This window comes from Neovison vison, chromosome 8 (assembly GCF_020171115.1).
Source record: "Neovison vison isolate M4711 chromosome 8, ASM_NN_V1, whole genome shotgun sequence".
Taxonomy (NCBI): domain Eukaryota; kingdom Metazoa; phylum Chordata; class Mammalia; order Carnivora; family Mustelidae; genus Neogale; species Neogale vison.
In genome coordinates, this window is record NC_058098.1 from 76,574,581 (window position 1) to 76,589,087 (window position 14,507).

General features: G+C 35.2%; 1 protein-coding gene across 4 annotated transcripts in view; it reads right to left on the bottom strand.

The window, feature by feature from the left end:
* Positions 1-14,507, bottom strand: part of ASB3 (ankyrin repeat and SOCS box containing 3) — a 110,299-nt gene that overhangs the window by 58,272 nt on the left and 37,520 nt on the right. For all 4 annotated transcript variants that reach the window (XM_044263941.1, XM_044263940.1, XM_044263944.1 and 1 more), the window contains exon 3: positions 13,036-13,194. In XM_044263941.1, the coding sequence (XP_044119876.1) occupies positions 13,036-13,194 (159 nt within the window). The remainder of the gene's footprint in view (positions 1-13,035; positions 13,195-14,507) is intronic.

Genomic DNA, 14,507 nt, shown 5'->3' on the forward strand with positions numbered 1-14,507 from the left:
AAGGCTTCAAAGACAGAAGAGCACTATTGCTCAGTTAAAGATGCATGAACAGCTGAACTCTCCAATACAGAAGCCACTAGCCACAAGTAGCTGTTTACATTTAAATTAATTAAAATTATAAATCAAAACCACAATATCACCTTGCACCTGTCAGAACGGCTAAAATCAAAAACACAAGAAACAACAAAGTTGACGAGGATGTGGAGAAAAAGGAACACTTGAGCACTTTTGGTGGGAATGCAAACTAGTGCAGCCACTGTGGAAAACAGTATGGAGGTTCCTCAAAAAATTAAAAATAGAATTACCATATAATTCAGTAACTCCATTACTGGGTCTTTACCCAAAGAATACAAAAACAATAATTCAAAAAGATACATGCACCCCTATGTTTATTATAGCATTATTTACAATTATGGAAGCAACCTAAAATGTCCATCAATACATGAATGCATAAAGTGTGGTATAGACACACATATAATCGAATATAACCCAGCCATAAAAAAGAATGAAATCCTGCCATTTGCAACAACATGGATGAATCTAGAGAGTATAATCCTAAGCAAAATAAGTCAGTAGGGAAAGACAAATACCATATGATATCACTCATATGTGGAATCTAAGAAACGAAACAAATGAACAAGGAGAAAAAAAGAAAAACAAACCCAGAAACAGACTCTCAACTATAGAGAACAAACTAATGGTTACCAGGGGGGAGATGGGTGGGGGAATGGTTGAAATTGGTGATGGGGATTAAGAGTACACTTATCAAGATGAGCACTAAGTCATCATGTATATAACTGTTGAGTCACTATATTGTACACATGAAACCAATATAACACTGTGTGTTAACTATACTGGATTTAAAATAAAAGAAAATTTAAATATTTAAATTAATTAAAATTAACTTAATTTATTAAAATTTGAGTACCTCAATCAAACTAGCCACATTTGTAGTGCTCAAGAACCATACATAGCTAATAATTATCATACTGGACAGTGTATATGTAGGACATTTCCAAATTCTATGGGACAGCACTGGTCTAGAGTTTAGAATTTAACTGAATTGGAGTTTAATCTAGAATAGTAGGCACATCTGTCTGAGATATAAGCATGCCTGGCAATGGGGATAGGGAACCAGGCCACCAGTTGTGGCTCCTATGGCTTGGAGTTAAGTGTTAAGGACAGAAAGAAAATGAGTAATTCTAAAACCTGCAGAAGTACTGTGGTTCCCAACAAGAAAAATAAAGAATCATAATGATCTGGTATTACACCAGCATTCAGCAGAGACCAGAGCTCAAGGATAAAGAATAAGAATGAGCAAAAGAGGGGTGCCTGGGTGGCTCAGGGGGTTAAAGTCTCTGTCTTCGGCTTGGGTCATGATCCTGGAATGGAGCCGGCATTGGACTCCCTGCTCAGCAGGGAGCCTGCTTCCCCATCTCTCTCTGCCTGCCTTTCTTGTGATCTTGTGATCACTTGTGACCTACTTGTGATCTCTGTCTGTCAAGTAAATAAAAAAAATCTTTAAAAAAAGGGGGGGGGTACCTGGGTGGCTCAGTGGGTTAAAGCCTCTGCCTTGGCTCAGGTCATGATCTCAGGGTCCTGGGATCCAGCCCTGGATGGGCTCTCTGGTCAGCAGGGAGCCTGCTTCCTCCTCTCTCTCTGCCTGTTCTCTGTCTACTTCTGATCTCTGTCTGTCAAATAAATAAAATCTTAAGAAAAAAAAAAAAGAAATGCTATCTCTGAAAAATTTCTAAAAAAAAAAAAAAGAATGAACAAAACACCCCACTTTGGAAAGCAGAGCTCAAAATGTCTGGAGCACACAGGAATGGGAGAAGGGCTTTCCTCCCTTCAATCTAAACAGGTATCGGCATTGTCTAAGACTCCAGCTGAGACAGTGAAAAGAAAAACCAGAAGCTCTGAAGGAAGGGCCTCCTTCAAGAGGCTATATTAAAGTGCTGGAGAAGCCTATAAGAGCAAATATCTAAGAAAACAAGGATGACACTTTCAATAATTTCTATGGAGACAGTTTATACTGCTGAAGAAACACGCTCCTCCATTTCCTAAGTTAAAGGGAAAAAGAAGTAATCTGGGAAAGCATCCTGAGTAACAAAATATTTTTGAAAAAGAAGAAATCAAAGAACTGAAAAAGGTCTTCGACCATATAAAACTTCTAAACAAAATCAAAATTTAGTTCAGGCAGGAGCACATTAAGTACAGTCCAAAGCCCCAGATAAAGACTTCATGAAGGCATGAACTCAATGTAGGATTCTCATTTGGAACAAATACGGCAAACCTACACATAAATGCAAGTAATAACTCTAACTAGGAATATTAAGTTCTAACTAAGAATAGTAAATAATGATCATCATATAATGCAACATTCATTAAAGAATATATTTTTTAAAAATGTAATTATCCTACTGAATGTTCTTTTGGGAAAATGCCTAACATGACTATGTATTCTGGGAAACTACTGTAGACAAGTTCTACACCAAATGCAAATCGCAGTGAGATGAGTTACATCTATAAGCTAGAAATATACTTTCATTTTAAAGCTCCAATTTTGACAGTAATCATCACAGTTAGTGAGGCTAAAGTGGACAATTCAACCGCAGGCTATCCATCTCCTCTTCTTACAGCATCAGATTGCAATTTCTGAGAACGTCAGAGATCACTATGTACATTTGATTTATATATGAAATTTTAATTTTATCTATGGTTTTTAAGTTCTACATGTACTCTATTCTCCGTTATGCACTTCATTTTTCTGTATAATTCAACCAAAAAATAACATTTTTGTTGCATACTAATATGTATAAAACTTTTTTTTATACATTTAAAACATTCATAAGCCATTTATCTACCGCAGTATTTCTCTGGTCCTGTGGTTACACTGACATCTGGTGGTACTAGGAAATAATTAGACTGCAATGACAAGGGATTTCTCTCTCTCTCTCTCTCTCTTTTTTGGCTAATTTATTCGATATGACTTCAGAGCTTGTGTTTTTCCAAGGCTTTATCTATACCCGATAGCAAAATTAATAAAATACTATACTAACTCCAATGAGTTAGTTACAATCAGTAACTATAGAAAACTACTGAACACATTTTAAACACATTTGAACTATAGAAAACTACTAAACACATTCTTGAAATAATTCACTTTGATAACATGACTGGGAAGGATTAGAATTATTTCAAGAATGTCACTGGCTGGGGCGCCTGCATGGCTCAATGGGTTAAAGCCTCTGCCTTGGGCTCAGGTCATGATCTCACAGTCCTGGGATCTAGCCTCACATCAGGCTCTCTGCTCAGCACGGAGTCTGCTCCGCCCCCCCCCCCCCCCGCCTGCCTCTCTGCCTACTTGTGATCTCTGTCTGTCAAATAAATAAATAAAATCTTAAAAAAAAAAAAAAGAATGTCACTGGCTAAGTAGGACTGCCCACAGTTATTTAACTCATAATTAAAGTTTATACTCACAATGGTTCTAAAGTAAGACTTTACGCCAAGGATAAAGGCATCATTTCAAACCATTTTCTCTGTATATTTGGATAGAGTTCCATACTGTCTCTTGGCCATGAATGTTTAGTTTGAAATAGAGTGTTGTACTGATATTTAGAAACATTTCTAAACATTTAGAAAAATTTAGAAAAAGTGTAACTTCATAATAATAATGAAGTTACACTTCTTTTTTTATCAAGTACTTCATGTCTACCCAATGACTAAAGCTTAAAGAAGGATACTAATGGGAAAAACCACGGGCTCATGGGCAAAGTCCATTACGTTAGGAATATTAACAATAAAGTTGTGATCAATACCCCAATCTACACGTTGCCACTGACATGTCTCATGGTTTCTGATAAAAAGAAAGAATTCTTTTTTTTTTAAGGGGGGGGGTGGCAAAGGGCAGAGGAAAAGAGAGAATCCCAAGCAGGCTCCACACCCAATGAAGAGCCTGACCTGAGGCTTGATCCCACAACCCCAAGGTCACAACCTGAACCAAAATCAAGAGTCTGACACTTAACTGACTGAGCCACCCAGGAACCCCCGGAAAGATAGTATTCTGATGGCCAGTTAGACACTGGAGACCATATCTAAGAAAAGACATCTTTCAATCACAAGAAAGTCTTAGACAAAACCCTGAAATTTTACCATCTTATTACATATTGATTATTTTCCCATATCTCTCTTCAGCAACAGAATTAAGACCAACATTTGATTCAGACAGCATACCCCTAAACTTATATCTTCTTGCGCTATAACACTGAATTCTACCACTTTCTGTAATTATCCAAATCACATTTTTGAAACATTCATATAACAGTATTCTCCTTCTAGGAAAACTACCTCTGTAAGTATGATCTCCATGTTATGGCTTAGAGAAACAAATCATTACACTGAAGAGTCCCTATCAGAGAAAAAGTAGGCAGCAAACTGTCTTTCAGTCCAAGGATTCCTATTTATACAGAAGCAACACCTCTGCTACTTCCATTTCAGCATACTAACCAATGAAAATCATATACAATTAATTGGACAATGGTAATAACAATTATGAAGAGACAACTACATAACTATGTATGCAATGATCCAGTTTGACAGTCACACATCCATAATGTACATCAGTGAAACCCAATATTGTTCATAAACTGGCTGTCAATCTGCAAACTGTCCCCAGTCCTCAACAAAGTAAGATTTGACCAGAATATAATTCAATTATGTCCCTAAGCACACTGTTTAGTTCCGCTGGCATTTTTCTAAATGAGACTTCTCTAACAAAAGAAGCAGTGCACTCGCTGATTTACATTCTGGCTCAAGCACCTTGTATCGACAAACTGACATTTTCTGTAGTACTGCTCTATGGTATCTAAAGAGAACAGAGATAGCGCTATATGGGTAGGGTAGGGGTTGAGGGGTAGCCCATCTAGGTCTATACTAGAATATTACATTATTGCAAAATACTGAAATCAAGAATATTTGTTCTACTTTAAAAATTATTATGGACTTTCAATTTTATTACTGGGGCATAAAGTAAGCATTTCTACCTTACTCTTCTTAGAAAGCATCCAAAAGCAATGAATCTAAAATCAGCAAAGAAAATTAGAAATAAAAACAAACTCTCCATTTTTAGCAAAACTAGGATCCACCTAAAACTCCAGACCAAAAATAGGTATAAGAGCTTCCTAAAGAAATGAGGTCAATCCTGGGTACTTAAGGGAGGAAGGGAGAGATGGCTCAGCTGTACATCTCAGAAAGTGCTAGCAAAGTAAACTCCTCAAAGGTGAGAGGCTTGCTCTGAGTTATGAAAGATAAATTCCCTGCAGAGGGATAGAATTCGTGGGCCATCAACAAACATCCTGGACCCAGCTGAAATCTGAAAGTCAGACGAACAGGGTCTAACAAGGAATCACACAAGAAACTATACTTGCAACAGTAGTCTGTTGTGACTTCCATAGAAAAGAAGCTAACAATACAAAAACCCCACAGCTGCTGCCTTGCCCAGTGACTGGTAAAATAGCTAAATGAACTCAACAACCAAAAACCCTAGCTAGTCTGGAATGTGGATCTAGCTCCTTTCTCTTAAAAGTCTCCTAAAAATAAATGACCATGCAAAAACTTACATTTCCAGATGAGTTATCACATAGGAACAAGCACAAATCCATATATAGTTACCAAAAAAGGGGCGGGGGGAGAAAATGTCAAGAAAAACTATTAGTAGACAAAACCAAAACCAAAACCAAAAAACCCCCTTTTACCACAAAAATATTGCCACAAAGTCAAATGAAAATTGTAGCTAAAACTTTTGCTGTAATAATAAAAAAGAAAAAAGTTAAGGAAAAAAGGCAGAACACTGGGATATAGGAGCTCAAGTAAAAGATTTCTAGATGATAGAAAATTATGTAACATAAATAATTTAAGAAAGACCCAGAAAAATAAAACATCAAAGAAATGCTGTTGAAACTGGGAAAAAACACTACACAGAATAGATATTTCTGAAAATGAACACACAGCATTTTTTAAAAAAAGGAAAAATAGGGGCGCCTGGGTGGCTCAGTGGGTTAAAGCCTCTACCTTCAGCTCAGGTCATGGTCTCAAGGTCCTGAGATCGAGCCCCACATCAGGCCCTCTGCTCAGTGGGGAGCCTGCTTCCCCCCTCTCTCTCTGACTGCCTCTCTGCCTACTTGTCATCTCTGTCTGTCAAATAAATAAAATCTTTAAAAAAAAAAAAAAGGAAAAATAAAGTAAAAAAAAATTTAAGAGGGGATTAGAGAGAAAATAATATAAAAAACAGGATATCCAACATATGAATAACTGGTGCCCAAGAAGACCTCATAATCATAGAAGAGACAAATATTTAAAGATATAATTTCAAAAAGCTGTACTACAATAATAAAATAAAGAAAAACTAAATCTATATATTGAAGGAGCACCTGGCTGGCTCAGTCAGAAGCCAGCCTTCTGATGGCCAATTTGTGGGTTCGAGCCCCAAACTGGGTGTACAGATAGAAAGACAGATAGATAAATAAATCTACTGAAATGGTACCCATGTCTCAGGGGAAAAAAATGATCCAAAACAGATACGCAAAAAATACTGTCACAAAAAAAAGAAAAGAAAATCAGGCTGTCCTTCAACTTTAACTCTAAAACATAATAGATTGCTATTAAAAAAACTTCCTAAAGAAAGGTGACTCAAGGATTATACACTTAATCAAACTGCTGTCCAAATACAAAATCACTATTCAATTACAAATCAAAATCACAAATACAAAATCACTATTCAATTCACATGCAAATCTCAGGGAACATTATTTCCACAGGTCCTTTTAGAGGACTCTATAAAGGAAGAATTTAGTTAGCCAAGCAAAGCTGGAAAAGCCATGGTAAAGTAACTGGTGACAAACTTCTAAGCTATTTAACCGTAGAACTAAGAATAAAATTAAATGAAGGGATTAAGATGCCAGAACAGGATAGATGTTACCACCACTAACATGCAAATATGATATAACTAACTTTCTGGTGAATACCATACTTTTGATCTGGGAAAAATCAAACTCGATTTTCAAGAACATGCCCTCAAGTATAAAAATGCTCACATTACAATCCCTGAAGATGATAATTAATCTCTGTTGAAAAATCTAAAAGTAACTCCAAAGATAAAGTTTACTTTATAGAATACATATTAAATATACTAATTTGAAACCTCAAAATTGCTAGCATCTCAAAAATTAGCCCTATTAGTGATCACCAATTTGTGAAACTACTAGTGAAAAGTGAAATATGTTGTGGTTTGTTCAACCCTGGACTATATCAGTGGAGTCAGAGTTAAAGGATATGCCACATGGGCTCAAGTATGACACATTTCACAGTTAACTACTGAAATAAGCAGCCTTACATAACACTTTATAAACTACTTTGTTCTTACTAAGCATTCCTGTTATGCTTAACATTGAAGGTTACACAGGATAAGCAGACGCACAGAAGAACAAAAAATGGAAAATAATCAATCAAAAGCCAAAACTGCATGCTGTGCAGTTCCCATAAAAACTGTTCTATGAAGTCACACTGCTTTGGATTCGAGACTCCAATTTATCAGTGTTAGTTTATATATAGCAAAATAAAATGAAAACATAAGTCCTATAAAATTAGTGGGGTTTTTACTTAGAATCTACTATATTTATAAATTAGAATATTCTATTTTCAAAGCAATTTGACAAATCTATCCTCGACTATTTACTATGCATGCATTTATAAGGCAAGAAAAGGGAGTGGGGAGAAAAAGCAAGGGTAAAGAAAAGAAACAAGGGGACAGACTCTTTGATAAAATATAAACTTTAAACTGCATATTAACACAAAGATGTTCAAGAACAATTTTCATGTGGAAAAAAAAGAAGTTCCCTGAATTTCCCTTCTTGCACGTTTTTCTTGTTTTGATTCTTACTGCCATCAAACTGAAAAGTTTCCTTTAGAACTCATTTTTATAAAAATCTTGATGAGGGGCACCTAGTTAAGCATCCAACTCTTGATCTCAGCTCAGGCCTTGATCTCAGGGTTGTGAGATCGAGCCTTGCACTGGACTCCATGCTGGGCACACAGTTTAATTTAAAAAAAAAAAATTAGAATTAAAAAATAAAAATCTTGATGAGTTCTGTGTAGAAAACATGTTCCCATTATAAATGGTGGTATAGTATATTTTCTCTCTGCATATAGCTTTCACTTCAATCATATTCAAACATCACATATATCAATTACTTCTCTAAGTCACCTATCAAGTTTCCATAGTTCTATATTCATTTTCTATCCCTTAACCCTCCAGGTTTACTTTTACAGCCTCCAGCAACAGGCTAGGTGGTAAACTGGGCCATCAGGACAGGTACTACAACATGCATGGGAATATAGCTTCCCTTGAGGGAGAGGAAAACATACTTCAATACTTAAAAGTTTTAGCAAAGAACAGTTTTGGAAGAGAACTCAAAAGATGGGGAAGGAAGCTATACCAGATGGGCTTTAAGTTCAGCTGGTCCAGCCACTCTGCTCATCAAGACATTATCATTTGTAGCTTGTTGCAAATCTTGAGGTGTCCGAGATTTGTTTCATATAAACAAAACTCTTCCATTATAGATTGAAACCTGGATCACTATAGTTATTTAAAAGAGGTAGATACAGGTAAGCAAAGCAGACTGCTGAAGTTTGTCATATTATTTACAGGGCAAGCAGACGCTGGTGTGCAGATCACCTAACTGAAGAGTCATAGGTCCATCCCTTGACCTTGTGTTCTTGTAAAAGCTAAAGGTATACCTTCTCTTTCTCTTTTTAAAGAAATACTCCACTTTCAAACCAGGACTTAATACAATTGTTACTGTACTTGAGCACATAAAAGTACTACATCTTTTTGAGGTTAACCTCCTTGTTTGCGTCAAATTATTTTTTGTATTAACCAATATAAAACATAATTAGGATAGTCAGTTTGTTGCCAAAGAAACTAAATAAATCCTGTTACTAAAAATAAGTGATTTAAAAAGCTATTCACTGGTTTGAATTATCTTAGCAACTGTTCTTTCAGTAACATAAAAAATTACAAGTTAACGATATACTAAAACAGAAATCACTAAATCTGCATCTCTGATTTTCTCTAAATACTTATATAAGTAAGCACAATACTGAATTTCATAAACAGGACTATTATATTTTGAAACTGTAAACTAAAGTACCAAACTAACATTTCTTAAATTGTTCCATGCAATGTTAATGTTCTTTGAGATTTTTCTAAGTGTTCCATAAAGAAAAAGAATATTATGGTCAAATACACTTCAAAATGCCATTAAAGTTAAAACGTGTTATTTTGGGACACCTGGGTGGCTCAATGGGTTAAAGCCTCTGCCTCTGGCTCAGGTCATGATCTCAGGGTCCTGGGATCGAGCCCTGCATCGGGCTCTCCGCTCGGCGGGGAGCCTGTTTCCTCCTCTCTCTGCTTGCCTTTCTGCCTACTTGTGATCTCTGTCAAATAAATAAATAAAATCTTTAAAAAACAAAAAACAAAAAAAAAAACAAGTGTTGGGTCTGAGAGATACTTCCATTCACCAAACAATTTACTAAAAGCCACCATACTCAGGCACTTATCTGGGTTTGGAGGTTACAACAGTGAACAAGAGAAATAAAATGCCTGCTCTCATGGAGCCTTCTTTCTAGTAGAGAGGACAGTCAATTAACAAAAAAGGAAATAAATACAATACAGTGAGAAGAGCTATGAAGACAAGAAAATGGGGTAAGAGGGCAGAAGACACTTCTCTCTGGATGGACACATTGAGCTACAAAGCGAATGTTTTTTATTTTTTTACATTGGGGAATACAATACAGTACATAGTACTTCCCAAACACAGGTTGATCAGGAACCCTTTTGTCAATGAAGATCTATTAATTCTATTAATAGCTCATCAAATCAATTCCATAAGTGCTCTTCTAACCAATGTGCAGACAACAGCAAGGTCAAGACTCAAATACAGCTCTTCTGATCCTAAATATAATGTTTTTATATCTTCTTCATCTATGAAAGCAGAAATAACAGTGCATATCTCAGAATCATCGTGAAAATTATGACACAGTTAATTCATGTAAAACACCTGACATAGGGTTTGGTACATACACTGCTCAATAAATGTTTTAGTTACTATTAATATAGTTACTATGCACATGTCTAGGGGAATAATATTGCCTTCTTTTAATATCTTGAACACTTTATTTTTATCTCTTTCATATTCATTAAATAACAAACCTGTATCAATGTTAACTTCCTAATTATGTTAATTCCTCTATATGGTAGATTTCTTAACGACAGCAACCCAGGGTGTCTGGGTGGCTCAGTGGGTTAAAGCCTCTGCCTTCAGCTCAGGTCTTGATTCCAGGGTCCTGGGACGGAGCCCCACATCAGGCTCTCTGCTCAGTGGGGAGCCTGCTTCCTCCTCTCTCTCTGCCTACTTGTGATCTCTGTCTGTCAAATAAACAAATAAAATCTTAAAAAAAAAAAAGACAGCAACCCAAACAGAGACTGTACATGGCTAGGCCACAATGAAAGCTTACTATGTAGTTGTGTACACAATATCCAAAGTGGGTTACATGCGCATGTAAAAACCAAAAAACAAAAACCTTAGCTAAAAAAGCAATCTTCCCTCAAGGAAATATGAACCATATTACAGAAAGGCTTCCATTAAACATCTTCATAATTATACATTTTACCTATTCAAAATACTTTTATAAATTAACATCACCAGTAATGGGTCATATTCTTCCTGATAAGATATAATAAGATACCATTTCATTTCTTTGATATTCCTGCCAGAAATGCATAACCAGAATTTTATCAAGAAAACACATCAGACAAACCCAAACTGAAAAACATTCTACAAAATAAATGTTCTGAACTATTCAAAAATGTTAAACTAAAAAAAAGGTTAAAATCATAAAAGATGAAGAGTGAAAATCTGTTCCTAATTATAGGAGGCTAAAGAGACATAACAACTAAATTTAACAAATGATCCTAGACTGGATCCTGCGCTAATAAATTTTGTTGCTGTTATAAAGGACATTAGTGGAACAATTTGCAAAATTGAATAAGAGCTGTAGATTAAATAACAAACCTGTATCAATGTTAACTTCCTGATTTTGATCATCATATGGCGGTCATATAAGACAATTTCATTGCTTTTAGGAAACACATACTACAGTATTTATAGGTAAAGAAGCATTATGTCTATAATTTAATCTCAAAGGGTTCAGAAAAAATACACGGATAAATACAGAGAAAGAAATAAAATCGTAAAATGAACACAGCGGAAAAACAAGATCTGGGGGGAAAGTATGAGTCCTTTGTACTGTTAGAACATTTCCAAAAGTTTGAAACTATTTCAAAATAAAATGTCTAAATACAAAAGTAATGGGTGACAAAAAGGAAAGATGGCAAATAATCACATAAAAAGATGTTCAGTACATTAGCAACCAGGAAAAGTACAAACTAAAACCACAATGTCACTAAAAGCAAAAAAGAAAAATTTGTCAATGGTAACTATTGGTGAGCATGTGGGACAAGTGACGCTATAGAACATTACTGGAGGGAGGGAATGCAAGCTGTATAGTCACTTTGTAAGAAACCTCTGAATTGTTTTCCAAACTTAAACATACACTTACCACATGACCCCACAATCCTAGGTATTAATTCAAGAGAAATTAAAACTTACATTCAAACAAATCCTACATGCAAATGTTTGTAGCAATTTACTCACAATCACCAAATACTAAAAACAACTCAAATGTCTATTAACTGGTAAACGGATAAACTGTAGTACATTTATATAATGGAATTCTACTTAGCAACAAAAAGAAATGAATTCTTGATAACACAACATTATGAATCCCTAAAGCATTATGCTAAATGAAAGAAGTCAGCCTCAAAGGTTACATGTTGTATTATGCTATATATATTTATGATATTCTGCAAAAAAGCAAAATACAAGGGGGAAAACAGAGGTTGTTAGGAGTAAAGTTTTGGGAGAGGTTGATTAAAAATAGGCAGCATGAAATAAAATAGGCAGCATGATGGAATTTGAGGGGTGGGAGGTGATGGGACTGTTCTGTGCCTTGACTATTACTGTCATTACGCAATTTTATGCACACATCAAAACTCACAGAACTATAACGCTAAAAAGAATGACTTTTACTATACATAAATTTTAAGTACACATTATGCTCAAAAGAAATAAAGTACTTTCATAGGCACCTCATTTTATTCTCAGTCCAATAAAAACTATGTAGGTACCTCTACTCTCATACTCTCATTTTACAAGCAAGGAAACTAAACTATAGCAAATAAATGTACATACAAATTACAAATGGTAGGACCAAAATTGCAGTCCAGATACACTGATTCTACACAACTATTTTATTCTCCTGATTTTTCATGTTCTTCTAAATTTTATGGGCCACAATGTCCCTAAAGACAAACAGGATCAACGAGAGGGAAGGAAGAAAAAGAAAACAGGTAGTGGAACTGTGCCCTTTAGAATTTGACCTTTAGTCCTTAAGGAATTAAAAATAGTCCATAATTGAATAAGTCTCGATAGTAATCTATATAGGCAACACATTAACTGACATTAAAGAATTAGCTGGTGATTTCTTCCATAAAACCTCAATTTCTTAATACAAAGAAAAAGCAAAAGCAAATAAAACATTTATAAGTAACCTTACAACTACTGCTACAATTTAAGCTATCCAGTCTTCAGAACAATATTGAGAACAATAATGGTGAGTAAAATTCAGAACAGATTCTACAACTTTAAACGAATGTTTGAAAATATTTCCAGATGCTATTACCAAAGGGTGAAAAACAACAGGGATACCTTTTCAGTTTCAGAATCAAAGAAGTGGCAATATTTGTAAAGGAAAATACTGTAGTACAACAGCTTGAGGGGAAATTAAGTTTAGTTTCTTTAACAAAAAAATTAATAAAAAATAAAAAATGACATCTATACCAAAAATAGCATACTTCACCTAAAAACAGTGGTGTGGTTTCCTCTAAAGTAGTTGTATTAGGATCTGCCCCAGCTTCTAAAAGAATCTGTACAATCTTCCAATGTCCTTGACTTGCAGCAAGATGTAATGCACAGAAGCCCTCAAAAGTCTTTGTCTTAATGTAGTTTTCAGACGAATCTATGTATAAATTTAAAAAAAAAAAGTCAACTGGAAGATATCACTGATTAAAAAGCAAAGACACCAAGAAGAATTTAGTGCAATATTAAAATACAATTATAAATGGGAGGTCTGAGTTTAAAACTCACTAGAAAATTTTTTAAAAAGTTCTATAGGCGTCTTGCTGTGAAAAGCTCTCTGGTATTCTTAACATACAAATTCTGCCCACAAACTCATTTTCTATTCTCTAATTCTTGATGGGTAAGAGAAGGGGAGTGGCAGAAGGTGAAAGGTAACACAAAAGCAAGGTCTGAAGAGGATGTAGTACCATATATTTGCTTAAACAAGATTTACTGAAAAACTGATAAATTTTTTTATTTCTAAGTTTCTATGAGAGAAATGGTCTCATCTCAAGCATTACTTCCTTGTACTCAACTAATAACATGAGGGTAGTTCATATCACAAAAACAGTGTTTCCAGATTAGTCAGAAACTGACCTTTATTCAGATATTCAAAAAAAGGTTAAGACAAAAACCAGGAACATACAGATATATATAGAAACACAGACAGCTCCAAATGGGAAATCTCAATATTCTAAAGATGCTCATTCTTCTCAAAATAATTAATAAATTTTTTACAATTCTAATCAAAATGCCGAAAGAGCTGGCAGTTCTTTGGTTGATTGGTTTTATATTTGGTAAAGTGACTAAAGTTAATAGGGGTAGGAGTTGGCAGGTCAGAATAACAAAGAAGTTAGAAAAATAAAGAAAGCAAGTACTGGGAGGAGACTGGACTTACCCTACATACTAAACCGGATCTTAAAGTTAGAATAAGCAAAACAAAGTGGCATTGACACAAGGGAAGAGGAGGGTGCCTGAGGGAGAGGAGGAGGAAGAGTCAGCAGAAGCAAGAAGAGAAGAGATGATGGCTCTGTTCTCTTCCACTGAGAAAGGAGAAAAAGAGATAAGGCTTAATCCCAGCCATTTAAAAATCTCAGGATGGTATGGGACTGTGACAAAAGCATCTAACTGGATTACAAATGGATGACCCATTAAAAAATGGTTTCATCATGACCAGAAACTGTAAGGCTAAAGACAAAAGGAATTGTACATACACAGTGTAGTCCATTTGATAAAGTTGTTTTCCGCAGGGAAAAAGATTAACAATTCTGAAACCACTCTCTATGTACAGTAAGATCGAATAAGCAAATGAATGTAGGGTAGACAAAGATGGTCTCACTTTTGGGAAGGGAGGTTACAGAGAAGAAAAAAAAGAAAGCTAGAATGAACCATATGGTACTGGATCAGAATCCAGATGTCAATGAACTTGGATTT